The following is a 27,051-nucleotide window of genomic DNA, read 5'->3' as shown; positions in this document are numbered from 1 at the left end:
AGAAACCAGTAGTCCTAGACATTGACACCAGCACACCCTGGTGAATACCAAGTTCAATCCGAAGCCGAGAGCCGAAGCCGCACCTGACGGTTTCTTTATCTTAAGAAGTGGGAATAGTACTCAAGATACCATTTCATGCACTTCTAAGGTGTTACTCCTTACTGTTATACTAATCGCAGTCGGACGTTCTGCCTTCTGACTGAAAAATCAAAATGACGCACCAGCAAAACGACACTTCTCCTGAAAAGCAGGAGGCTAGGTCTGATGCCACAGAAGAAATTGCGTATAGTGCACCAGTGAATGGGGGTCTGCAGGCCTGGCTACAGGTGGCAGGGTCTTTTTTCCTATTTTTTAATTCATGGTATCTGTCCTGAGATTCACCATCGAGGTTTACATCACTAACAGAGGACTTTCATAAACTAGGGGAACGGTGAACACATTTGGTGTCTTCCAAACTTACTATGAAATCGGACTGGTCAAGGACCAATCCAGCTCGAATATCTCCTGGATTGGCGCCATACAGGCATTTCTCTTGCTCGTGGTCGGTGTAATCACTGGCCCTCTCTATGATTCCGGATACTTTTACGGCTTAGTGGCCACAGGGTCTATCCTGGTTGTGGTTGGCTTCATGGCTTTAAGTGTGTGCACAGACTACTGGCAGGTGCTTCTTGCCCAAGCCTTCTGCGTTGGCATTGGTAATGGATGCTTGTATATTCCCTCTGTGGCCATTATTCCACAGTACTTCTCATCTCGCAGAGCGATTGCCACGGCCGTTGCCGCGTCCGGAAGTAGCCTTGGAGGAGTATTGTACCCGATTGTCTTTCGGCAACTGCAGCCTCATATCGGGTTTGGGTGGGCCACTCGCGTGCTGGGTTTCCTGGTTCTTGCAACGACATCATTCTCACTCAGCGTTATGCGCGTTGGCCAAGTTCCAAAGCAAAGGCGCGTTTTAACCGAATTCTCTGCGTTCAAGGAGGTCCCGTATACGCTGTTCTGTATGGCGATGTTCTTTGGCTATGCTGGCTTCTTCAATCCGATCTTCTACATTGAAGCGTATGCTATCCAAAAGCATGCCATGGGAGAGGCGCTTGCATTCTACCTTGTCTCGATCCTAAATGCCGCCTCAGTTCCGGGTCGGATTGTTCCTGGCCTTCTTGGCTTGCGTTTTGGTCCGTTAAATATTCTTCTAGGAAGTGCAATCATCAGCGGCATCCTTTCACTCTGCTGGATAGCCATCTCTAACGCGGGCGGCCTAATAGCGTTGGCCGTCTTGTACGGCTTTTTCTCCGGCGCTTTCGTCTCACTCCCAGCGGTTGCATTGACGGCCTTGACACCAAATCTCCAGACACTTGGAACTCGAATGGGAATGTGCTCTCTGTTGTGTGGTTTTGGATCTCTGTGCGGTGCGCCGGTTGCAGGCGCCATCCTGGACGATACGCGATCGTATCTGGGGGTTCAGCTATACTCGGGGCTCACCATCGGTACGACGGGTGTTCTCCTCTTTTGCGCAAGTCTTCTTAAGGAAAGAACGAATTAGGGACCGACTCGTCCCTGCGGCCAGAGAAGCCCTCTGGTTTTGTTGCATGTCCATGGGTTAAATCGACGCGTTGGCGTGCTCAGTTCTACCGTCGTTTCAACTTATTATGTCTGGTGCGAAAGAAACAGGACCTTTTCCGCCTGGATCTAGAGATTATTTTTCTCCCCTATTCAGACTAACACTCGGTATATGCGCAGTTATAATAGAAACACCGAGAATCATGAGAAAAGCAAAAACCTCAGCAAAAAATAAAGCTCAGCGCCGTCAAGCTCCATTTTGCCGTACCACATAGTCTCAAAGATTCATCACGCAGCCTCGGCTAGACTCCATCCCAGTCAATCCAGTCAAAAGTGTTTAAAAGTTCAAGGTGTGGATAATCAGTAACAGCACTCTCGTCCGAGAATGGTCGATTAAAGAGAGCATCAGGACTAGGTTGGTGGGGTTCCAGATAAGAGGGCACATTGAGAATTTGATCCAGACACCGACCAAGGATCCTCCGAATAAACGAAACCGTATTCCCGCAAGACGCCAAAGGCTGGATCCAGTCGAGGTACGCAACCAGCAAACTGAGGTTCTGGATAATGTCCAAGCGTGGGATGTGTAGGATATATTCTCGTCGCAGCAGTTCGAGGCAGAGGACCCCACTAGGGGGAACAGCGTACGACATTGCCTGCCTTGGTCAGCAGGTTCCCATGTAACTTAACGAGCGGAGGAACAGATGGGAACATGCCAGCCACTCAAAATCACTGTAGAGACCAACGAAACGGTCTTTTTTCTTCCAGAATATCAAGGTCAGTTCCAGCATGCGCTGGCTTACATTGACTAGGTCCTGCGTGGTGTTTGTCTTATGACGCGTCAAGAGGCGTTCCAGCAGGAACAGATTCAGCAGAAACTCAAGTTTAGTGAGTATTTGTGCATAGACATCATACCCTGGAATGTCTGCACTGTCTACCTTAGTCGATGAGAATATGATCGACTCTGGTAGCTGCATGTATGTATCATGTGTCTTTTGTTTCAATCTCCTGTATGACGTTTAGTATTATATGGGCTCAGCGAGGAAAACGCACATGGCTCGTTCTACCAACTGTTCTGGCGGGGCATCCAACGAAGCTTGCAAAAACTCCAGTATCTCATGTCGAATTTGTGCGAACATTGTACGGGATCGCAGGATCGTCGTGGAGTAAATTTGGCCGTATTTGTTCCATCCATGTGAGTCCAGCTCAGCGGCTGCAGCCTGAAGATCGCCTGACAACAGCGCCTCATCGCTCAGGTCCAGTGGGAGACATGTCGATGAACATGCTAGACTCAGCATTGGCGGTCTGCCGGTGAAAGTTGATATGACCTTGTCAATGTTAAAGACTGCAGCGAAAACCCTCCTTTTCATCTCGTGCTGCAGTGTCGGCTGTTTTGATGCAGCTGTCAGCTCTCGATGTAATCCTATGGACGTGGTAACCGCAACGAGCTCACCATGCTGCATCCAACATGAGAGACCTGTTTAGTTAGTATCTTGCCATTTATTCCAGCGTACCATCGAGCTACATACTTTTGTCACCGTTCAGAATACCTTCTAAGATATTGTGCTTGTAGAGCAGATACACAAACAGGACGTTGACTGAGCTAAGCCGCCGGCACAAATCAATGCACAAGGACGCATAATGCTTTAGGTGGGCCATCAACTGCTTCGGTCCCATGACTGATGGATGCTCCTGAGAGTACCGGGAGACGGCCTCGCTCTCCGGGGATGAGGATATCGCTCCGAACGCCCAATAGGTGTACAAGATGCCGAAGGTTTCCCACCGCATCTGCCTCCCGGTAAATGACGCCAGCCACGCTTGAGGATCTTGCTCCCCCTTCAATGTTGCCTTGCTATTTGCTGAAATACGGGCAGCCAGAGTCAGCAAGTCGTCTGTCGACCGTCGTGTTAGGGCCGGGCGGAATGCATTCCACATCCTCTCTGACGAGTGATGGGCGGCTAGTCGAATCCAGCCATCATTTGGGTTGACATGCCTCGAAAAGAGACTGGAACAATCCTGTTCTCCGGGTATCTGTTGTAGAACTTCGGCACCGAGCTGCAGCCGCTGCCTGTCCGCAGCGGACTTCGGTTGTGGAGGCGAGCTCAGATCAGGATCAGTGACACGGTCTGCCTGACTCCCTGATCCTCTAACTGCATGCTTCAACTCAAACCGATCACCATGCTCCATAAAAACTGACGTAAAGCTTGTCGGACCCAGATACTCCGTGGGGCTGTCGATCATGGGTGTGGTCTGCTGTGGAACCCGCCAATTCTCCAATGCATATGGCGCATGGACTGGCTCCCTGGACGGGCTGGGCGGCGGTCCTACGTCTTCGGTGATCCTATTTACTCTTGTGTCTGCCAAGGAACGCTCAAAATAGACGCATTTCATTGAGAGCTTTTCACATCGCTGGCACGTAGGGTAACTGTGGTCACATGCTAATTTCCGCCTTCGACAGGCCTCACAGGCTGCCTTGCGACCGTTTCGGCGCCGGAGAGGAGTGGTCATTGAAAAAATGTAGAGAGTGGCACATCGCAGGTAAGGTCAATATGAGAGAGGGACAGAAGTCACTTACTTCCTCGGATAAACTAGGCACCATGTACGGACGATGTAACATGGGACATGGATTCTCTGCACTGAATTTTGCCAACCCACAACGATGTCAAGCCACACCACACAGTACCTATACAAGGTTTTGTGACTGACAACTCACAGCTAATAATAACAGGGGTTCCAGATAAGATGGACACCATATTTATCTATGGAGTAGTACTTGCATCAGTCAGCAAGTTGGCACGAATCCACTGTCTTGATAAATGCCACTAAAAAACTAAGTCCCGCAGCCACTTAGCAGGAGCCCGCACTGAGGCTCGCAGCCTTGCATGAACACACCGGCCCCATCCCAAGACGATACACACGGAGCGAGAGCTCCTAAGATATCACACTAATGGCATGCGAGAATTTTGGCGGGTATTAGCTCGTCGGGAAGTCAACGGCTTTTGCGACGCATCCTGAGCCTTAATAAGTGATTAGTGAGTGATCCAAAGTATTCACTAAGCAACTCATGTGAGTCCCTCAAAAAAGCAGCAGCAGCAGCACCACCCATATCAGGCAATCAGACAGGACTTGCAGAAAAACAGTTCACTTAGAGACTAGTGAGGCACATTAATATTATTGGCTGTGATAGTGCGATTCTCCTTCGTAATAGGGTGACATTCAAAGTAATGTGGAGCGAACTGGTCTTGAATCGCTGTGGGACGGACAGACGACCAATTCCAAGTTAACGTGTCGGAAGACAGAATAAGCAGTCACCGCTGAGGAAGAGATGAAGATGAGCTGCTCTATCTAAGTGATTACAGGGGCCCAGATACATGGTGCGAATGGAGCTCTACAGTTGTTTCATGAGCATGGGGCGATTGTGGCATCGCTGTTGTATTTCACAAAGGCGCGCTTTCCTGGCAACTTTGTAGGAATACATGCTGAAGTATCTCTTTGAGGCTTCTGCGGAATCTGCCTTCTTTGTCCTCATAGACGTGAATGGCCTTGTCAACTCTTTCCAAAAGCATTTGGGACACAATGACCCTCCACGAACGTGGCTCCCCGTATATTGGCTCGGTCTCCTCACTCCGTACACGGCAAGGTGTTTTCTTCAGCGAAGCAAGATCTTCCAAGGATAGATTACGTTGATAGCCCTCGAGGAAAAGATAAGAGCTTGCTTACTCTCAATCAGATGGATCCACTCCCAAAAGCTCGGATGCTTCGGGTGATGGTGAGCTTCTGATATTATTGCAACTATACGAGAATCCACACACCTTGACCACCGAACCCGTCTCGAATATCGATGGAGGTTTCCATGGTTGCAGGAGAAACAAAGCCTGCGAAGGCTAAGGGTAACCTTGGCTTCACAGAGTTGTAGGCCAGTAAACGCAGAAACTTGACTGGAAAGGGGACTCAATTTCTCGCCAAATGTAGGCAATGCTTATTAACGTATATTTACCTGGTGTGTATAATGGTGTGTATAATATGGCTGCTTGTCTGCCTTTCCTTCGACTCTGTCAACGCAGTTTGATGAAGGTAGATGCGGGGCATATCACTGCGAGAGTGCGTGAGTGGCAGACTATCAGTTTGGTTTGCTAAGTCTGCATTGGATCTAAAGAACAGCTTTGGCAAGGTAATCGGGATCGTGTAAGGTTAGCCCGAACCTTCCCTATTGTGACTTAGCTGAATCCTCCTGAGGGTTTGAAAACCCGTCTGAGTGTATAGGACCCGGGCACCATTTTCGCGAAGACGCGTAAAATAAAAGCTTTTCTCCAATGAAAATTAAAAAGATGCTGATCGAATCGAGATATACGAGACTCTTGCTCCCTGCCCTAGAGTGCCTGGACGGCCTGAAGATGAATGGTAATAGACTACTCAGTAATATTATGGAGTAATCGTAGCCATCATGTTAAACCGTGGAGATGCAGATTGACTTTTGGTGTCTAGAAGCCATGGGACCTCAGATTTGAGCCTGAAGAATGGGCCTCAACGCAGTCTTAGGTAACATCAAGCCTGTTCTCTAGGTATTGGGTAAGTGGAAATGTTGTCCTCCCAGGTGGCCACCATTCTCCATGGAAGCTTGATTGCGTGCTTGATGAGGCGGCTCTCATCAAGATATACACCCTCCCTCTCTGTTCTCCTCGGGGAGTTGGCGCCTTACTCAGAGAGAAGCAAAACAATGGAGGCGAATCGCATACAGAGGTAAATAAGCGCCCCAGTGGCAGTGCTGGAGTATATTGATTGTTAGCCTCACCTGCCTCTGTATGAAGTAACCAAGTATACATATAATATGGAGTGGCTTGCACCAGACCCTGCTCTGGTAGTGATAGTCTCGAATAATCCAAACAAGGATATTGGTTGAATCTCTTCAAAATGACTCGGGCGGTTGATATGCATTTTTCAGGAGCCGCGACCTCACATGCCTTTTATTAGTTCGTGTCCTTGATGCTCCGGGTCAGCTCCTGTCAGAATACCATGAGATTATGCCAGCAGCACATTGATATGATAGTCCAAAATATGGCCTATAACAGTATGCTGACTTACACCATCTCGAAGGATTATATTCTGGTGTTTCCACTGCACTATTAGTGAAATCTTAAAGACTAGAAGATCAAGGCAGGAGTTGACTGAAGTTTATAACTAGTGATCACTACTATGTACATACTCAACGGGAGAATTCCAGTCGACGACATCTGTCAAGAGCAAGTCAGGAATCAAACGGCAAATGGCCAATAAGAGATCATTAGTCATTATTGCAACGCAGCACTTTGATAAATGTCTCAGATGGTAATAAAAGGCAACAGAATAATGGAGTACCTCATTTGAATAGCTTCAGAGCACAACAATAACCATAACCACATACTTTTCAATCTGGCGGATATAGAGTCTTATGAAATCAAGGCGCCTATGATTCAAGATCCTAAATTCTGTGTTTTTTAAGCGAAGAATTGTTGGTCTCTGTCGTATTTACTCATGGCACAGGGGCTCGGGCGATGATTCAAAGGAGTTATATATAGAGGCGACTTCCCCACTTTCGGGTCTCAAGTCAGGACGAACCAGACTGCGAGACCGTCTATCCTTGGTAAGACCAAGGCCTGAACATCGACCCTATGGTATGATTTGCCGATGGGAAGCTTCAAGAGACATTAATATGGATGATCGTCGTATGTTGGGAAGAATTGGACTGTTTTTCTGGAAGCTTGGTAGTCTAGATCACCATCTCAATTCAGAAAATATATTTTGTTCGCGCACCAACTGACTTCAAAGACATAGTCTCTCTTGGAATTCAATGAATTGATTGATGCACTTGTGACGATTATAATAAATGCACCGCATGTAATGCAGCCCCTGACTCCAGCAGTAGGAACATGATGGTTATTCCATGCTTGTCATGTAAATAATGTAAGTGTATGTGTTTTCTGTTGAGACGTTTTCTGGCTTGGCATTCCGAATGGTACGTTCAGTGTGGGTATTGAGCCAAGACACTTTGAAATCTAATTACGTACAGAACGGCATACAGTCTGGAAACGCGTTGAATACAAGCATCGCTCCGCGTGGAGAATGCCCAGACTGACTGTCAGTTTTTCCCTTTTAAGTCCACTCTGCTGTTCCGCCCCTCGTTTCGTCTAATGATCGTCAGGGCGTCGAGTTGAATGGTCGAAAAATCCCATGGGTTGTGTTTGGGACCCATCGAGGTATCATCTAGTCTAGCTTGTTATGTTCCCTAAGTCTACGCTGTACCTAGGAAGCCTATTCCCTCTCCCTCCTCGACATCCGCCATCAACATCTGGCTAGATATCCCAGTCGCTTTCTCGGAGTCGCGATGCTTGATCATCGCTGCTCTACTTGATTTGTGGCACTTTTCAACTCTTTGATCTCTTTCATTGTTTCTGTTTATTTTCTTGACTTTATCTTCCTTCAATTTTCCAACTACCCCGTCATTCATTGAACCTTCACAGGAACTAATATCACTATCCAACTAAGCCTGGTCTGCTGCGCTTCTTTCACTACACTCTTCATACTCACAGGATCGCCATTCATTTTTATCTTCTGTAATTCTTCCTCCTCCCTCCTTTTGTTATATCCTCTCGCATCTCTTCCTTTCTTCTTACTCTTAGGGCACTTTTCACAGTTTCATGCGCGCCTCATCTAACCTTCTTCGATTTTGACAGAGACCAATGCGAAAAGTTGCATTCACGAACGATTACAGCGACTCCGGATAGATGAACTGAATGGAACATATTCCGTTGTACAGAAGAATAACTGCTTATCTCGAGTTCCAACGCCTTGAAGCCCTTGTCCCGCAACCATGACCTCCCGGCCGCAGTTTGGTGAAACCCGCTCCCAATCTTACGATGCCCTCCGGAGCCCCTCGCCGCGCATCGAACATTTTGACGGCGAGATTCCTCCTGCGCTCTCCCCTCTTGATGCGTTCGCTGCTCAGGGTCGGCTTCTGGCCCGGCAATTGGAAGAGTCGAAACGGGGAGAAAGGCGCATGAGCAGATTGCCCCCTTCCAGCGTCGCACGATCTTTGTCACAAGGTCGACCAGGCTACTTTCGGGCCCCATCATCCGGCGATTCTTACTACTCTCAAGGTGGAAGAGGCGGGGAACTTGCAAGACGTCCTACTCAGAAGAACAATCCGGAGGTTGAGGAGCCAAAGTTTCGTCCACAGTCCGAGCACCCTCGCATTAGTGCTGTTTCGTATCTTGCCAGCGAGGATGGCTTCGCAGAGGATGACGAAGAGGCCACACCGACTGAAGGACCTACGCCGCTTCCTATGGAACCAGATACCTTTGGAGCCCCGCGTGCTGAATCTCCTGACGAAGATATGTCTATGGGCAGTGCACCGGAGGCGCCTCCACGGTTCTATGCTCCCGGTCCCTCCAGCCCTGCCAGCCCTGTCTCTTCTGTTGGCCTTGCTATCGCTGCGCCATCTCGCAATTCATCGACTGATTCTGCTTCTCGACTCAATGTCCCACGGGGCCTGGCACCGCCTCCTTCTCCGCTGTCAAGGCCATCTACCAGTTCCAGAGCCACTCAGCCGGAAAGTTCCGATGACGATTATAGCAGTTCGAACGCAGGGTCGACGTTTTCGAAACCGCGCAAGCTGTCGTCCTGTAGCGCCATGTCGCTGCCGTACTCGCCAATGTCGGCCAATCCCCGCTCACATCCTCGGTCCCCATCTTTGAGCTCGGAGACGTCAAATACTACAGGCTATCTTCCCCGACCGTCGTTCAACTTCTCGCGTCCCTTGAGTAGGTCGAGCACGAGCCTTTCTGCGCCAGTCAGCATTGGTGGTATGGATCAAACGAACCAATCGGGCACGATGCATCGCGAGCATAAGCCCAGTCCTATTATTGTGCCTACGCATTCGGACCTAGCCAACCGTTCGCATGAGGAGCCGTCATCCGCAGTGTCTTCATATATCTACACGAAGTATTCTCTTCCTCGGGGTCGCAAGGTCTCCAGAGACTCTGTTGTGTTCTCCGGTCTGCAGACTCCAAACTTTGAGTGGAAAGAGCCGCTATTCGAAAGCCCGCCTCCTGCCAGTACGGAAGCGCGTCTGAGGCCCTCTCGGACCCCATCTCCGCCGCTCTCACGACATGAGTCAGTATACTCGCAGTCCGTGTATTCACAAAGGGCGCAGTCGATGTACGATACTCCAACAATAGCCGGACCGACGCCTTCGGCGAACGGACCCGGCCTGCGCTCTCAGGAGGCTGAGGCCACGTCTGAACCCGAAGTTGACCAGGTAGAGCCTCCATCTGTTGAGAAACAGAAGGCAGTGGCACCTCCACCAGAATTGACAAGCTCGAACAAAGAAGATAAGGAGGATACGACTTCTTCTGTGGACTCCGCCTCCACGATTCGACCGCAGACGGGCAGGGCAGCTTCATCATCTGGTATGATCACCGCAGATGAACATGTGGCCAAGGGGATTGAATGCCACGAGAAAGGATCTCTAAAAGAATCTACATATCATCTGCGGATTGCTGCCAAGCAAAATCATCCCACTGGGATGCTTCTCTATGCCCTGGCATGCCGCCATGGCTGGGGTATGCGACCAAACCAACGAGAAGGCGTGCAGTGGCTCCGTAAAGCCGTCGATTGCGTGGGACTGGAGCTGATGGACGATTCGAATGGCACTGTACCTCAGCGAGCAAAGGAGATGCAAAAAGCCTATCGTGCGCAGTTTGCCCTCAGTATCTACGAGCTTGGCGTGAGCCATCTGAACGGATGGGGTATCGAGCAGGACAAATCTCTAGCTTTGCGCTGCTTCGAGATTGCAGGTCAGTGGGGTGATGCGGACGCGCTGGCAGAGGCTGGATTTTGCTACGCTGAAGGTATCGGCTGCAAGAAGGACATGAAGAAAGCGGCCAAGTTCTATCGCCAGGCGGAAGCGAAGGGGATCAGCATGGTTGGGAACAGCTGGTAAGCCGGGATCGGACACTAGATAGATTGGTCGATGATACTAATGCGCACTTATAGGATTTACAAGGACAAGTACAAGTCGGATGACGAATGCGCCCCTCGTTCGCGTGGCCGAGGTCGACAGGGCGGAACGCCTGAGAAGAACACCCGCAGCAAGTCCCGAACTCGCAGTCTTTTCCATCGCAAAAAGTCTCTAGCAGCTGAAGCTTGAACATTGTGCAGTTGTCGTTGCCCACCATTTGTCAGGAAACAGAAAAGCCTTCGCTATCGTTCCTTGTGCATTTTCTCTATATCTTCTTCTTTACCTCCCTCGTTCTTCTTCTGTTCCTTTTCACGCTTTGTCCCTAGCAACAAGGTGTACTGCCACCACGCTGAGTTGAAGCCTATTCTTGCATTCGTGTGAATGTACCATCTAGAGCTAATGCTCGTGATGCTTTTCACTTTGTTCATTTTTCTATCTTTTTTTTTTTTTTTCACTTCATCAACCTTCTCTTCCATTCTCCTGTTCATTATTGAGGTTCGAGCAGTACTTGTCGGCTGCCTCAGTCGACTCTGGCGCGGGTGCTGCGAGATCTGCCAATGGTCATTTGGCTGCTTTGTGAGCTTTGCCTCTTGACTCTTCTTGGATACCCGTAATTTCTAATCACTGTGTGATGCTGTCCCCTTCCATCACCTTTTTGGTTCTCCATCTATTTCTATCTTTCTTTCCAACAGTTCGTGCCTTTCTCTTTCTTTATTCTTTCTTCTTCTTCTTCAGCTGGCGATGTATATTCTGGCACAGTTTATACCTGATGATCCTCATGATACTCAAACTTAATTGAAATGTTTTTCGGTACAGGAGGCCTTGGCCGCCCAGTTCTGGAACGTTTTGTGACATTTCGAACAGTGTAGCTACTTGCTTTATATCTTCGAACAGTCATCTACTAAGCTATAATATCAGCGCAGGATAGGCTGGAATCGCCTAAGGCGATGCAGCGCCTCGACTTTTATCTCCTAGTATGGTTACACAGCAGCTCTGATTGGCATATTTGCCCTCATACTCAAGACTAACATATCCGAGCCATTGAATAAAACCGGACTGCTAGAATGATGACGACAGAGAACTGTAGATGGTTCGGGTCTTTCGTACGACCCGAAATCCCCGTTAGCAGGGGGATCCTACCTCGGGTTGATCGTTTGTGTAGATCATCGTCTCAGGTGTGGCTAGTGCAATTATTTTTATTTTTTAGTTTGTAACAAACCTTCAGAATTATGGCGCCATAGTCCAAATCCAGTCAAGAGGTAATAACTCTTCAACGTGAAACTGACGATCTGAGAATGAGAGTAGTTGGTCTTCGATTTGCGACTGTCGATCGATCTCAGGTGTCGGAGCCTTTGTCGTCGAATCAGCATCGCCTTCGCGATGACTGATGGTTGCTCAAGATCCCAAAATCATGAAAATCTTAATTGGCGACTTTGCAGCTCCATCCGAAGTTACTAACCAAGGAAGATGACTCGTATTTAGGATGGCGCACGGAGGAATCACCTAAAGCGGCCATTCCCGCCTGTAACCCCAGGTCACACACTCGCGCTATCTTGTCCGGCTCTTTTAGTCTGCTCACTTTGTTGGCGATTGGCTTGTTCGACCTTCTGGCTTCTGCGCCCCCGCGAATCTAACCAAAATAAACCGCATTCTCTCTTGTGGTTGCTTCTGTCTTGGCTGCTCTTTTTGGGCCATTGCCTCCATTATTCCATGTTTCTCATCATTCCAACCCACTTGGTCTCACTTCTCCTCTTTACCCCGGCCTTCCAGTCCAATCAGTTCCCGAGACTTTCTCTCCCTTGCTAAGTCAGGATCGACCATGGGGAAATTGCACTTTCTTTACGAGAGGTAGGATTGGACCCTCCCATCCACCACCATCCGGGCTTGCATCCGGGGTCTGGCGAATACTAGAGTAGTACCTCTCTAGTCCCTGCCAGCCTACAGGAGTACAAGTCGCCCCTCGTTTAGAGTCAGCACTATCAATCGCACCCAATCCAATCAAATCCAGACTGCTACGTTGCGAAACAACCCAGGATTATGCTTCCTGGGAAAGAGCCTGCAAACTTAGTTATCCTCGACGCCCTTCAGCCTCGGCTGGTTTGGGAATATGCCTCGCAAAGCTAACGCAAATCATGATGCATCAGCCATAAACTGCTGTTCATCAGCCTGATCGTGGCCATGGCTCTGTCTCATGCTCGCTTATCCCTCATCCGCCGAGGTCATCTCATTTAATCTACGAGGTATCCCGTAACGGTCCTCGCCACGCTGCTTGTCTAGTATCCATCTCTCTTCTAGTCTCTCGCACCTTGGGTCCTGGCGTCCAAACCCCAGTCACTTAGCTCCCCCCTTCCCCCCTTTTCTCCACAAGATCCAAAATTAAGCAGTCGGGAAGGGGGAATGTTTCTGTACAAGTCTCCGGATATTGGTCAGAATCCAACTCCGTCAGGTGGAAAGATCCGCGGTGCTTGAATCTGGTTGCTTTGTATTTTTCTACATGTGATGGAACCTCGCCCCTCCTTGGGCATAGATATAGCACTTGACAGGTCCCTAGGGACTGGGTGGTCCGTCGTCTGGAATCTGGACTTTGACCATCCGCCCTCAGTACTTTTTCGCCTTCCCCTCGGTGGACAAACTAAAATAGGTAGATCCTCTCTTTCAAGCAATTTTTTTTAACCCCGTCCGTTTTTCTGTGTCCCTATTGTCTCCAATAATTTTCAACGGCCTTGCTTTGTGCTTGATGCATGACTCGGTATATTATTAACTATAACGTTGTTCTGGTTCTGAACTGATGCTAATCATCTGAACAGTGTGTGCACTGTTAAACGACTGACTCTTCGACCACTTCTGTATACTGACGCGCCGGGGATAGACCGTTTGTGTCACACGCCATCCCGGTCCTACGTCAGAGCGTCGGACAGACTACAAAAAGCACAAAGCGATCCGAAATGGCCGGCGATAAGCCAGAAGTCTCCGAGGTTGGGTTTGTGGAGGGCCCGTCTCCCAAACCGAGCTTTGGGAGACGTGTGCTCAACCACTACAAGCGGTGGTGGTGGGTTCATATCATCGTGATCATTGTGGTCGTCCTGGTGGTGACCCTTCCCTTGTATGTTCTCTTCTGCGTGATACATGAGAAAAAAAAGGCTCGGAGCTGACAAGACAATAGGGTGTATGTTGGGTATCCAAACATCGCACAAGGCGACATCAATGACTCCACATTGGAGATCAGGGAGATGATCATCTCCGATCCCACGCCGGATTCGTTGTTCTTGGACCAGACACAGGTCATCGGCTCGCACAGCATGTTCCATCCTACGATCTATGCCTTCGATGCTACTGTCGGCTTGCTGGGCGCTGCATCGTTCGCAACCGTCAAGGTTCCTCAGGTGAAAGCCAATGACGGCACTGTGGTCCATATCAGCCAGACCCTGGACCTGAGCGATGTGGGTGCCTTTGGAGGATTTGCTACAGCGGTCATGCAGAGTGAGGAGATTAAATTAAACATCTATGGCAAGCCCGACCTGAAGCAGGGTGGCCTGCCTAAAATCGATGTGACGTACAACAAGACTGTTACTATGAAGGGTGAGTGACCAGGGCTCGGTCAAACCCATGGCGTCGGACACAGCTGATTATGCAAACTCTAGCTCTCAACAAGCTCGAAGGTTTCGCCATTACGGAAATGCATGCCTTGTCCGGTAAATCGTCGAATGGCGCCAATTTTGGTGGAACCGTGTACATCCCCAACCCATCTCCGATGACGATCAGCATGGTATGTTGCTTTCTTTACTTCAATGTAGCGTCGACTGATTGACCTAGGGTAATGTCACTCTCGACCTCTCTTGCGAAGGAACCTCCATTGGTACCTCATACCTGAACGACCTGAAGCTGGTTCCCGGCAACAACACCCTGCCCATGACATCCGCCGTCAAACTGTCGGCAATTGCACCATTCTTCGACAAGTACCCCAACGGTCTCCCTGTGTCGATCTCAGGAAGCTCGACCAACTCGAGCGTTTACAACGGCCAAGCCATCCCGTACTTTAGCGAGGCCCTGGCGTCGAATACACTTAATGTGACCTTGGACCTTGCTAAGTTGCTAGGCTAATCGATTGGTGACGTTGTTGAGAGATATCCTTACCGGTGGATATATATACCACTGGGCTTTTCTTTTCACTTCTTGCCTTACGGGGCTACATGTACAATCCAGTGTTGATACATATATGCTAATGTTATGACGATTGGATGGATTTATTCCACTTACTGTTGCACACCTTCTTTCTTGACTCGTTTTGTTGACCATGCGGTAGTGATCGCCGACAGCGACAGACTCAAATATATATGATACCTTATCTTCTCGTGCTGTTCCGTGACCTATCATCGCTTCGAAGGTTGACTCCGACGGGAGTTCTGTAGCCAGCTTTGAACCAATCAAGTGAACCGTAAGTGCAAAGGAGATAGGGTTTTTTGAAAACGACCTCGAATATATTTTGGATGACATATTAAAATTGGCTAATCTATTGGTGATATCTAAAGAGAAATGGTTTCGTGAAAATGCATTTAGCTGCGGACGATCCATGGTTGTGCCTGAGGCGATAAGGGCTTCTACTGGCAACCTGATTCTTCACCGCTGGAATAATTCAACCACAGGCAGGACCTTCTTTCTACCTTACATAGATCAGGACGCAACATCATCTATCGGCATCGTTCGGGCGCTTTCCGTTGAGAGATTTGAGAAATCAACCATGCGCCGATCTTATCAGTAATGCCAATGCAATGAATTCTCCGATGTTTCTCCAATCTCCAACACTTATCGCTGATGGATAACGACTCCCTCTTGGCAAGGAGCCGATTATTAACAGATTGGAGAGCTGTTCTCCTGGTTCCTGCGTCGAGTTAAGTTCCAGAATTCCTCTTGCAGATAAATGCCTCATGCCAAGCAGAATTTGGAGTCGATCCCACATGGTCCTCGAAACGACTCCAATTGATATTGATTATCATTACGAGATCCCAGCAGTACCGCGACGATACCTCCTTATCATGGTAATCGTGAGCTTGGATAGTGTCTCAGTTCCTGGTTTGTCGTGCGGCCGACGGCTAAGTGTTGACGAGAGTAACTATTTAAGGATGGATGTGCTACGATGCTTTGCTGGTACGGTTGCCTGGCGTGTACAGCGACTCCAATCCCTCGAAGCAGAGCAGTTCGCCTCATCAGATCGCAAAGATGACCAAACTCAGCGTCAAAACCATCACACTCGCGGCTTTGATAGCCGTTGGGAATGCCTCTCCGTTTGTCTACCCCCGGGCAACCGGCTCAAACAGTACATATGTCTTCACCAACTCGCATGGCCTGAACTTCACCCAGATGAACACGACGCTCCCTAATGTCACCATCCTCGCAACCGGCGGCACCATCGCCGGCTCCAGCGACGACAACACCGCCACAACAGGCTACACGGCCGGCGCGATCGGCATCCAGCAGCTCATGGACGCCGTCCCCGAGATGCTGGACGTTGCCAACGTGGCCGGCATCCAAGTCGCCAATGTCGGCAGCCCCGACGTGACGTCTTCCCTTCTGCTCCGCATGGCCAAGACCATCAACGAGGTCGTCTGCGACGACCCCACCATGAGCGGCGCCGTCATCACGCACGGCACCGACACGCTCGAGGAGACGGCCTTCTTCCTCGACGCTACCGTCAACTGCGGCAAGCCCATCGTCGTCGTCGGCGCCATGCGGCCCGCAACCGCCATCTCCGCCGACGGCCCGTTCAACCTCCTCCAGGCCGTGACCGTCGCCGCGCACCCCACCGCACGCAACCGCGGCGCGCTGGTCGTCCTGAACGACCGCATTGTGTCCGCGTTCTACGCCTCCAAGACAAACGCCAACACCATGGACACCTTCAAGGCCGTCGAGATGGGCAACCTCGGCGCCATCGTCTCCAACAACCCGTACTTCTTCTACCCGCCCGTCATGCCCACCGGTAAGACCACCTTCGACGTGCGCAACCTCGCCTCCATCCCCAGAGTCGACATCCTCTACTCGTACCAGGATATGCAAAATGATACGCTCTACGACGCCGTCGATAACGGCGCAAAGGGCATCGTCGTAAGTCCTGCCCCTTTCCAAACCCTCACCGGATCAACCGCTAAAACTGAACCTAATCCAGATCGCCGGCTCCGGCGCAGGAAGCGTCTCAAGCGGCTTCTACGACGCCATCGACGACATCGCATCCACGCACTCCCTCCCTATAGTCCTCAGCTCCCGCACCGGCAACGGCGAAGTCGCCATCACAGACAGCGATACCACAATTGAGAGCGGCTTCCTGAACCCGCAGAAAGCGCGCATCCTGCTTGGTCTGCTGCTTGCCGAGAACAAGGGGTTCAAGGAGATCAAGGAGGCGTTTGCGAAGAATGGGGTTGCTTGATTTCTTCCTTTCTTTTGAGTTGCATTTGTGGTTTTCATAGACTTCTTAGACAAGATTTTATGGCTACGGCTATGGCTATAGAGATATGTTGTTATAGACTCGTTCGATTTGATAATACGCTAGATGATCACGTCAGTTACCCCAGTTATTGACAAAAGGTGACGTCCAATCAGCCTTGGAATGAGTGTTTCTCAAATATATTAGAGGTGGTGTAGTTCATCACGCCATAGCTGTGCATATATCCTCATTGCACGGTGCGCACCGTACCTCGAGGGAGTACATCAGCCGCCCGGGCCCTGTTGGTCATAGGTCGTACCTTCGGAGTACTGGGATACTTCATACTGCGCTAGTGGTCAGGATCGGGATCAGAATCAGATCTATCCGCTGCTGCTGAAGATAAGACTCCGACGAGACGAATAAGATGGAGGGGCGTAATCGCATGGACGATCGACGCACGGCTGAAGTCTGACCGTCTACTTTTGTTATCGGCTAATTGCCCACCTATTGACAGGGATTGTTGACCGTATAAGTAGGAAAGGATATCAACTTAATAATTTCACATCGGAATGAACTTCGAATCTTGCTACTTGAAAATATAAAACAGACGATGCCACCCGTTTTCCCATTCCGCCATTTTTCGATTCCTCGCTGATGTTGCACAAACAAACGTCCAAACCGCCTTTGACTGAGTTGGATATCCCAGATCACATATCATGCAAGGTCTTATACCCTGTCTCGATCAGGCTACGAGGTCCTCTTGCATCACCTCCGATGTGCCAATAAAATAGACCGCCCAGTTTCGTCTTTGTCGCAAATTTGGCCTTCTGTTGCACCGTCTCCGGGGTGTCGTATGTGACAAACCCGCCATCGCCGCCAACGCACCAGGCAGCGCCGGACTTTTCATCGTAATACTCTTTTGCACCGGGCCGCGGTAGGTCGCAGTAGTCGAAGACACCATCCTCCCCTCCACAACCACTGTAATGCTGACCGATGTGATTACTGCCTAGGAAAGAGCGACCATACGCCGGGATCCCGAGTAGAATCTTCTTGGGGTTGACGCCTTGCGCGATTACGTACGCGATGGCCGACTGACACGAAATGGCCCCCGTTGGGTCTCGAGATGGGCTATACAGCTGTGACTGGTGTCCTGTTTCGCTGGTCCACGGTCCGGAGAAATCATACGCCATGATGTTGATCAGGTCGACATAGTTCTGTGCCTTGCACAGATCTATATTTCGCAGGGCCCATTCACCAGCTGGAAGGCAAGTGGCCAGCACATAACGCGGTGAGGGTAGGACTTCACGCAACCGGGCGAGAAGACGGACATAGTCTGAACCCTCGGCGGGGCTTGAAGGGTGCTCCCAATCGACTGCAGGTCGTCAGCATCATCCTGAACGGCTCGAACGTACGGTGCTACATACTGTCAATCCCATCGAGTCCGAACTCATCTACCAGTCCCTTCGCGGTCCGTACAAAGGTCTCCAGACGGTTTTGATTCCGCGCTACAGCGGCAAAATTTTCGCTTCCCTTGCCTCCTCCTCCGACTGAGAGAATGACCTTCATCTTCGAGTATTGTGCTTTGAGTTGTGTGAATGCCCGAAGGCAGCCATTGGTGCCGTCGACGGGCATCTGAGAGTCGGCCCATTCATCGCTCAACTGCACAAACAACTTGTCAGCGGGGTAAGAATAAATGATGGAAAGAAGAGAGAAGCAATAAAGGACAAAAGAAGAAATATCAAGTCCGGGTTTGGGAATTCACATAAACTGTGCCGTCTTCTTTGACCCTAAAAGAAAGAAAGACATAATGGTTAACATTTGTATCTACCTAGACCAGGCGATTAATCGCTTCGGCTGTGTGTATGACTAGTACCAAGCAAATGCATAGAAGATATGAGATATGAATCCCAATCTCAAGGACGAGGGAGGCTGCTTTCGATAGATCCTCCAATTCGCATAGTAGGCTGCGTTCATGAAGAAGGGGACTTCATACGAGCTGCTGAAATTGTTGGATCGTTGTGCCGCCTTACGACGCCAGTGGGGGAAGATGGATCCGGAGAACATAATGCGACGAAGCTCGGCAGGATTCCGCCGGATCTGTAGGTATTCTCACAGATCGACGAAGAGGCTGAAAAGGATTTACGGGAATAGAGAAAATCATTCGAAGTGAGGTTGAATATATGCAACCGAGGAAGTAAGAAGCAGCTGCTAAAACTGTTGACAGTGTCACGTGTGGAAAGTCCTTTTTGGGTCTGACCTGTTTCTTTTTTGGGGTTACAGAACTCCATCAGAGTCATGTTACTCCTACCACAATTACGTTGATCAAAAAGTGCTAATGGACGACAGGGACGGAGAAACCCCTCGACGCAGCGGCCGAAAAGGCAACCAATGGCCAGCGCGCCTCCATGGCAGTCAAAACCCAAGCATCCGAAATCGCTTGCTTGATCCGTCCTGGTATGTTCGAGGCTAGATCCAAAGAGCTTTGACTGTCAGAGAGCTACTGCGAAGCATGACACTCAACACATACAGACTCCATGCTGCGGAGTATAGGTAGCCGGCAATATAGCGACCCTCACCTCCACACTTCGCCGATATAATCTCCTTAGGTCGCAAACATTAATTCCACAGGAGACTCAAATACATGCGTCAATGCGGCAAGAGCTTGCAGAAAAGGGTTAGAATACTGAGTTGATCCATCGAATCAGCATACTCAGGCAACAGGGAAAACCTCATCGTGACCTGGTCCAGTAGGGTCCAAACGCCCCGGATGATCATGTCTAGCCCCGCCTTTTTATACCCAGGTCCAATGGCTCCCTGAGAGATCAAAGCTTAGTGGAGGGATTTATCATTGGGTATCCTGAGCTTCGTCAATTTCTGCTGGATCGAGCTCCGTAGAGCTGGGATGACTCGTTTTGGCTTCTCCCGGTGAGAACCTGACCACAGGTATTGCATTATTATATTCTACTGGTGGCAATATCCATTGTCTAGAGCACGAGACTCAGCTGGCCTCATTTTTGGACCCCGGGGGATCATTTCACTCTCAGTACTGTTAAATCTTAGCTTGGTAGGGAAGACTGTACATCATGCTCATGTAGGTCCTCAATATCCTCTCGGGTGCACCTCTGACTTTTGGCCTAATTTCGAGGTACTCGAGCTCGTGGCTTTGGGAAAAGTAACTGAGAATCAGACCATGTGAAAGATATTAATTTTGTTCCCATTTGTCCTTGACTCCCACAAGCCGCCTCGTATTTGCTTTTTGCTCCTTCTGGCTGCTCGGGGACGATACAAGCCTCAAACTAGTGATCTGAATCCCAGGCGATTGACAAACCATTAGCACAATCATAAGCCATCCTTGTTATTGAATATAAACAGATCTCGGAGCCCAGCGACCGAACTTATACTGATAGAAAGGCCATGCATGATATTCTCAAGGTGCATGCAAGGAAGAAGGGTGATGGAGCAAATTTGACAGAGTGTTCTGTGGGGGTCACTCCGTTGTACTTCGTACTTATGTTGGGCTTGTTAGCAGACGGCCAGGCGACACCATACTCATACGGGGCCAGAGTTTAGAAATCAACCACAACATTTCTGTCCATCTCCACAGTGAATTGAAGAGCCAAGACGATTGAATGAAATCGGAGCTAGATACGGAACAAACACAAAGAATCTACATGTCTCCTAAAGCGACTGAGGTTGAGATGTAGAAGGTTCCTGTCTTCTCCTGAGACTAACCTGAGACTAACCAATGAATAAGGTAGCAATGGCCGAGATACCATACTGTATTTCTGGCTGGACATAGCACAGACCTTTGGGTAAATGACTGCCCCTTGTACCCTATATCTGCGCCTTTTAGCTACCCATAATGACTTCTGCCACGGGACAATGTGGGTTATCGGTTATCCATTGGCTGCCTACTCCTCAGAACGGGGTAGAGGTCAATGGTGTCTTTGTTTCACAGCGAAAACCACGAGACTATCCCATACAGTGTTACATTGTTGATGCATCAGCATAGCAAAAATGAATAGACTATTATTATTCTTGACTTGAGTTTCAGTCAGCTCATGTCATCGCGGATTGCTAACTAACTACGGAGCACCGAATCTGGTCCGATGTTAGTAATACTGTTTGCCACCGCCTACCGTATTCGTACTGGTGTATTAATGCCTCAGGCATTAAAGCTGGCCGTGATATGACTATCTTTGACGACCTTAGATATTTCACTTCTACAACTACTGAATTCTACCAACTCTTCTCCGTACGGTCATTTTGACGACCACCACAGGACTTAACGTCAAGTTGACTATCAAGACTGGGCAGTCATAATAGGAGCAGGATTTTGTTGAACGCATACCGTGGCCAACGAGCCTGGTGAAACCCGCCGATCACGCATTGAAATTCATATCTTGCGAGCTATAATCCACCATGACAGCAGACGTCAAATCGGCTGCGGCACGGATTCTATCCACCGATAGCTCCCGAGATCCGAGCTACAACAACTTCTCCTTCACTCCCTTCCTCCGCAAAAGCTTCGGTTTTGGACTCGCGAGCGATGTACCCGTCTGCAAAGCCTACAGTGAAGGGCATTGCCCCTTAGGACCAGCCTGCCCTGATCGGCATCCCACACCCTCGCGGGTAACAACGTCAACAACAACAGCGTCCGGGCTGGCGCCTTCTACAACCCATGGCTCCCTAGTCTGCAAACACTTCCTCAAGGGGCTCTGCAAGAAAGGTCTCAAGTGCGAATATCTTCATGAATACAACCTCCGCCGCATGCCGGAATGCCAGTCCTTCTCGCGATCGGGCTACTGTCCCAACGGCGATGATTGTCTATACCAGCACGTGCGCGAACAAGCGCGATTGCCGCCCTGCGAGAACTACGATCAGGGCTTCTGCGAGCTGGGCCCCTTGTGCGCCAAGCGACATGTTCGGCGGCGGCTTTGCAAATACTACTTAGCCGGATTCTGTCCGGAGGGTAAAGCGTGCCCCGATGCTCATCCGCACTGGTCGGAGAATCTTCCGAAACCTATGATGAGAGTTGAAAAGACCGAGGAGGAATTGGAGCGCGAAAGGGCTCTCATCCGAGAGGAGCAGGAGAGAGAGAAGGAAAGGGAACGAGAGTGGAGGAGCGAGCGTGGCCGTGGAGGTGGCTTCATGCGCGGCCGATATCGAGGACGTGGACGGGGGTAGAATCAGGCTCTCTGTATCCGGCATGGGAGTTTATTTACGGCTCTTATGGAAGTTGGCTGGTTTCGCATACTTTAGAAGCTTTTTACAGGTCGCTAAGATACCCAAATTGAAGTTATAAAAGGTGTTAATGACGTATGTGCTCATGGTGTCAATGCAGTAGAATTTCTGAAGGATTGTGGTGCCCTCTTCTGCCCTGATGTGGTAGATTAAAACCACCACAACCGTAGGAAAATACTACCGTTAGACAAGGGAGATCAAAAGATTAATGTATGACATCATGACTAGCTGGACGATGGTTAATTGCAACGTTCTCTCATGTCGTTCAGCTTATCATCAGCTCCATAATCGGCATTCTTGATAAAGCCTTATCAAGGAATCATTCAGCAATGCGCTCGAGAAGACCACTGCTCGAAGATTCCCAAGAATCAGGGCATTTGTAAGGTGTTTTGCTCTGGATTCATCCCGCAGCAAATCTTTGTCAGAAATGCGTAAGAATCATCTAATGGGGGACCATGTCTAGGGACGGTCTCTGATTGGCTTTTGGACTAAATGGTGGGCCCGGAATGACAAGACTGGATTGCTGATTGACAGCGGAGCATGAGAGATGGGTCCTGGAATGGTGCAATCGACGAATCAGCGTGCCTTTCTTTTCAACGACGGGGACTCTGTAATCGATTACAGATGCAGCAGTGAAGGATGGCATAATCCAGAATCTCCCAAATTCTTAGTGAGGGGCACTAGTACTGGAGGGTACCTTACAGGAGTCGAGAGCTTCCTCCATTCGCATATATATAAAGCCTCTGCAAAGGTCCTTGTGATTTTTCAACAGACAAGTCTCTACTACAAATCTGTACTATAGTATTCTGTTCGCTTCGGACACTTCCAATCAGTCACAATGGCTCCCAAGGTCGCTATCGTCTTTGTATGTGACCCTCTTTGAACTTTGACACTTAGCGCTCGCTAATCGGTCAACTGCGCAGTACTCCATGTACGGCCACATCCTGAAGCTGGCCGAAGCCGAGAAGAAGGGTATTGAGTCGGCTGGTGGCCAGGCCGACATCTTCCAGTATGTTTTTGATCTTCGGGGTATACTCTAGTCGTGCAGTGATTGACTAGTATTTGTTTTTAGGATCGCTGAGACCCTTTCCGAGGACGTCCTCGCCAAGATGCACGCTCCTCCCAAGTCGTCTTACCCCGTCGTCGAAGCCGACACTCTGAAGGACTACGACGCCATCCTTTTCGGTATCCCCACTCGCTACGGTAACTTCCCCGCTCAGTGGAAGGCCTTCTGGGACAGGACCGGTGGTATCTGGGCCTCTGGCGGCTATTGGGGCAAGTACGCCGGTCTCTTCGTTTCCACCGGTACCCTCGGTGGTGGCCAGGAGTCGACTGCCATTGCCGCCATGAGCACCCTCGCCCACCACGGCTTCATCTACGTCCCTCTCGGCTACAAGACCGTCTTCCCTCAGCTCGCCAACCTGGAGGAGATCCACGGCGGTAGCGCTTGGGGTGCTGGTACTTTTGCTGTAAGCTATCTTTTCCCTAGTTCGTCTCAATCAAGCGAGGCTTGTTACTGACTCCTGTCATCTAGGGTGCCGACGGCTCCCGCCAGCCTACTGAGCTGGAGCTCTCGATCGCCGAGGCCCAGGGTAAGGCTTTCTACGAGACCGTCGCCAAGGTCAACTTCGCGTGACTACATGGTGGCGAGGAAGTGAAGCCTGCAGCGGCAGCACAGCAAGCCAAGACTGAGGCCTCTCCCAAGCCTGCGCCGAGCGGACAGGGGAATGGACAAGGCACACAAGGGGCGAAGAAAGAGAAGAGCAAGGAGGGACCTTGTGGTCTTCCCAAGTGCACTATCTCGTAGTTAATTTCGATATATACCCTTTTGTTCTTTGTCATGTTGACTTGTTCTTCTTTGTTGCGAATGGCGTCATCGGATTGGGAGGTCAATATCTGCAATAGATGTATGTATGTATGTAGTTATGGTAAAGATGGATCCATATATACGCATTAATGAATTCACGCAGATCGACTCGGGGATCTTGTTATTGGAATTTGAGGGTTCAGTGGACAGGCTTGTCTGAAGCTTGTCAAGTTACTTGTATCAAATTGTTATTGCAGATAGTACCACAACACACCTCCCCGCAAAGACCTGAAGAATAAAAGGGAAAAAGGAAGAAGATGATGAAGAAGAAGACCAACAGGGGAGAAAGGGTAATCGTTGAATATCAGCAACGGTGGCTACCTCCAGATAGCATATGTAACCTCAATACCATAATTACCTCAAATTTTGACTTGCAGTTTGGCTGCAGTGTAACATACTGGTAACACCGTGACGGGCGATGACGATAGACCTCCGCTGCCTTTGCCCGCCTTTGGATAAGCACCTCCACTGGAGCTCTCACACCTCACACCTCACAACTTACTTGCTACCTCCTGCCTCGCTCAATCGTCTCCGTTGCGCGAAAACCAGCCGACAACGACCTGATTCTTCGCAGTCCTTCCCGGCACAAGCTTATGAAATCACACTACTCCCAACAACCATCCCAACACGCCGACCGACTTCTCTTCCAAACATGGCGGCTGCGCGGCCGATCATCCTCAGATTTGAGAGCCGCAACGGCCAGTTTCGCCTCAGTGTCAGCCCGCAAGAGCAGTTTCCTTTACTACAGGAGAAGGTATGTCTTATCGTGTGTGGCCAGCATAGCATAGAGTTCACAGTTGCTGACTATATCTATCTTTGGCAGATCCTAGAGAACCTCCCCAAAGATGTTGAACCTTCCTCGCTCGTGCTGTCCAACAAACCCATCGGCACTGGCGGTCAAGAAAGACAGTTGAAGGATCTCGCTGGGGTCTCGATTGAGCGGGTCGGTTTGAAGTGAGTATTCAGCAGTGGTGTACTTGGCTTTGGCTGACGACTGTTGGCTCAAAGGCACGGGGACAAGCTCTTCATTGGCTACCAGGATAAGCAAGCATCGCAGGCTGCTCCGGCCCACAAGCATGTCACGGCAGATGTATCACGGCGGCTAAACGGAGCACCGGTGCCAGAAACCGAGACTGTCACATTTCACCCCCCCACCTCCCCATCGGCGACGATCAAGAATCCCTGGGAAGTTGTGCAACAATCGCCGCTGGACGATATGCTGGACAAGAAGGACGGGAAAATTTATCGTCCCCGTGATCCGAAGATGTGTAATCACGGCCCCAAAGGCATGTGTGACTACTGCATGCCGCTCGAGCCCTACGACCCCAAGTACCTCGCGGAGAAGAAGATCAAGCACCTATCGTTTCACTCATACATGCGGAAGGTCAATGCAACCACCAACAAAGCCGAGCTGAAGAGCTCTTTCATGCCACCTCTTAATGAGCCTTACTACCGAGTACGGCGCGATTGTCCCTCTGGTCATCCGCCGTGGCCTGAAGGGATTTGTACCAAGTGTCAGCCGAGTGCGATTAGTCTACAGCCTCAGGAGTTCCGCATGGTCGACCACGTGGAGTTTGCTTCGCCCGACCTGATTAACTCGCTGCTTGACTTCTGGCGGAAATCGGGCGCTCAGAGGTTGGGTTTCCTGTACGGCACGTACGAAGAATATACCGAGGTACCTCTGGGTATCAAGGCGGTGGTACAGGCAATCTATGAACCACCACAGGTGGATGAAATAGACGGGATAACGCTTCACGAATGGCCGAATGAGAAGGAGGTGGATGAAGTAGCTCGTCAATGTGGACTAGAGAAAGTCGGCGTCATCTTCACGGATCTGCTCGATGCGGGACGCGGAGACGGTTCGGTGGTATGCAAGCGACACATCGACTCGTACTACCTATCGTCACTGGAAATTGCCTTCGCATCTCGGATGCAGGCAAAACATCCTAAAGCGACAAAGTGGAGTCGAACCGGCCGTTTTGGCTCGAACTTTGTGACGTGCGTCCTCAGCGGCGACGAAGAAGGGGCCATCACTGTCAGCTCATATCAGGCCTCTATCTCCGCTGTTGAGATGGTGAGGGCGGATATTGTTGAACCATCCGCCGAGCCCTCTGTCATGCTGGTGCAGTCGGAAGACGACGATACGGATAACAAGTCGCGGTACATCCCCGAGGTCTTCTACCGGAAGATCAACGAGTACGGCGTGAGTGCTCAGCAAAACGCCAAACCCAGCTTTCCTGTCGAGTACCTACTAGTCACCCTGACCCATGGTTTCCCTACCGAGGCGTCTCCTATGTTTTCAGCGAGCACTTTTCCCATTGAGAACCGGGAAGTCATCGGCGAGAGTCAGGAGTTACGCCATGTCGCGAAGAAGCTGGTATCCCACGGTGATCCAGACAAGGCAATTCGTGAAGTGTCAGATTTCCATCTTCTGTGCTTCCTGCATTCGCTATCCATGTTCAGCAAGGTAAGTGTGGCTGTAACCGATTGCTCATTCAGCTTGAGCCTGGCTTCACCAGCCTTTGTCACTGTTTCCTAACATATGAACCCACAGGAGGAAGAAGCACTGCTGTGCCGCGTCGCGACGACCCATGATCCCACAGAGGGGCTGAAGCTGCTAAACACCCCCGGCTGGGCGACCCTGGTTACTGTTCTTCAGGAAAGTGGTGAGCGCCCCCCTAAGCGCCCCTGGCTAAACCCTGCCGATCCTCCACGCCCATTGTCCCAACAAGGGAAACGTCATCTTTCCTCAAGACCTGAATCTCCCAAGTCAGAGAGTGAACAGCTTGCTAAGAGGTTCAAGGGAGCTAGCCTAGAGTGACCGCTCGATAGCTCGATAATTCCTCCGCCGCCACCCTGGATCTGAACCCCTGTTTTCTGGCCAATGATCGCCCCTAGGAACAGCCTTTTGGCTCATGTCCAGCGGCGAGGAGGATATCAATACAACATCCTTTGCCTGCCACTGCCCTCTTCCTCGTT

General features: G+C 50.1%; 9 protein-coding genes across 9 annotated transcripts, besides 1 other annotated feature; 7 read left to right on the top strand and 2 right to left on the bottom strand.

Annotated features, from left to right (window-relative positions):
* Nucleotides 1–212: 212 nt before the first annotated feature.
* On the top strand, nucleotides 213–1,537 carry NFIA_021880 (MCT family MFS transporter; the record flags this gene model as incomplete). The annotated part of the gene is made up of 2 exons (XM_001265375.1): nucleotides 213–361; nucleotides 424–1,537. The coding sequence occupies 2 exons, from the start codon at nucleotides 213–215 to the stop codon at nucleotides 1,535–1,537; spliced, it is 1,263 nt and encodes a 420-aa protein (XP_001265376.1).
* Nucleotides 1,538–2,576: 1,039 nt separating this feature from the next.
* On the bottom strand, nucleotides 2,577–4,059 carry NFIA_021870 (putative transcription factor; the record flags this gene model as incomplete). Its single annotated transcript, XM_001265374.1, has 2 exons — nucleotides 2,577–3,028; nucleotides 3,081–4,059. 2 exons carry the CDS (start codon nucleotides 4,057–4,059, stop codon nucleotides 2,577–2,579), a joined length of 1,431 nt encoding a protein of 476 aa, XP_001265375.1.
* Nucleotides 4,060–5,550: 1,491 nt separating this feature from the next.
* Nucleotides 5,551–5,574: a microsatellite.
* A 2,824-nt stretch (nucleotides 5,575–8,398) lies between these two features.
* Nucleotides 8,399–10,735, top strand: NFIA_021860 (tetratricopeptide repeat protein; the record flags this gene model as incomplete). Its single annotated transcript, XM_001265373.1, has 2 exons — nucleotides 8,399–10,524; nucleotides 10,582–10,735. The coding sequence occupies 2 exons, from the start codon at nucleotides 8,399–8,401 to the stop codon at nucleotides 10,733–10,735; spliced, it is 2,280 nt and encodes a 759-aa protein (XP_001265374.1).
* A 2,756-nt stretch (nucleotides 10,736–13,491) lies between these two features.
* NFIA_021850 (DUF3712 domain-containing protein) lies at nucleotides 13,492–14,647 on the top strand (the record flags this gene model as incomplete). The annotated part of the gene is made up of 4 exons (XM_001265372.1): nucleotides 13,492–13,649; nucleotides 13,710–14,125; nucleotides 14,188–14,312; nucleotides 14,360–14,647. 4 exons carry the CDS (start codon nucleotides 13,492–13,494, stop codon nucleotides 14,645–14,647), a joined length of 987 nt encoding a protein of 328 aa, XP_001265373.1.
* A 1,023-nt stretch (nucleotides 14,648–15,670) lies between these two features.
* NFIA_021840 (asparaginase ahrA) lies at nucleotides 15,671–16,964 on the top strand (the record flags this gene model as incomplete). The annotated part of the gene is made up of 2 exons (XM_001265371.1): nucleotides 15,671–16,645; nucleotides 16,707–16,964. 2 exons carry the CDS (start codon nucleotides 15,671–15,673, stop codon nucleotides 16,962–16,964), a joined length of 1,233 nt encoding a protein of 410 aa, XP_001265372.1.
* A 704-nt stretch (nucleotides 16,965–17,668) lies between these two features.
* On the bottom strand, nucleotides 17,669–18,593 carry NFIA_021830 (glycoside hydrolase family 18 protein; the record flags this gene model as incomplete). The annotated part of the gene is made up of 2 exons (XM_001265370.1): nucleotides 17,669–18,333; nucleotides 18,386–18,593. 2 exons carry the CDS (start codon nucleotides 18,591–18,593, stop codon nucleotides 17,669–17,671), a joined length of 873 nt encoding a protein of 290 aa, XP_001265371.1.
* Nucleotides 18,594–21,383: 2,790 nt separating this feature from the next.
* On the top strand, nucleotides 21,384–22,148 carry yth1 (cleavage polyadenylation factor RNA-binding subunit YTH1; the record flags this gene model as incomplete). Its single annotated transcript, XM_001265369.1, has 1 exon — nucleotides 21,384–22,148. The coding sequence occupies one exon, from the start codon at nucleotides 21,384–21,386 to the stop codon at nucleotides 22,146–22,148; it is 765 nt and encodes a 254-aa protein (XP_001265370.1).
* An 895-nt stretch (nucleotides 22,149–23,043) lies between these two features.
* pst2 (putative NADH-quinone oxidoreductase Pst2) lies at nucleotides 23,044–23,841 on the top strand (the record flags this gene model as incomplete). The annotated part of the gene is made up of 4 exons (XM_001265368.1): nucleotides 23,044–23,070; nucleotides 23,129–23,214; nucleotides 23,278–23,674; nucleotides 23,740–23,841. The coding sequence occupies 4 exons, from the start codon at nucleotides 23,044–23,046 to the stop codon at nucleotides 23,839–23,841; spliced, it is 612 nt and encodes a 203-aa protein (XP_001265369.1).
* An 883-nt stretch (nucleotides 23,842–24,724) lies between these two features.
* Nucleotides 24,725–26,893, top strand: npl4 (nuclear protein localization protein 4; the record flags this gene model as incomplete). The annotated part of the gene is made up of 4 exons (XM_001265367.1): nucleotides 24,725–24,826; nucleotides 24,896–25,026; nucleotides 25,081–26,539; nucleotides 26,627–26,893. The coding sequence occupies 4 exons, from the start codon at nucleotides 24,725–24,727 to the stop codon at nucleotides 26,891–26,893; spliced, it is 1,959 nt and encodes a 652-aa protein (XP_001265368.1).
* Nucleotides 26,894–27,051: the final 158 nt, after the last annotated feature.

This window comes from Aspergillus fischeri, genomic scaffold, assembly GCF_000149645.3.
Source record: "Aspergillus fischeri NRRL 181 1099437636249 genomic scaffold, whole genome shotgun sequence".
Lineage (NCBI taxonomy): Eukaryota > Fungi > Ascomycota > Eurotiomycetes > Eurotiales > Aspergillaceae > Aspergillus > Aspergillus fischeri.
This window is presented reverse-complemented; position numbering and strand designations above follow the sequence as displayed.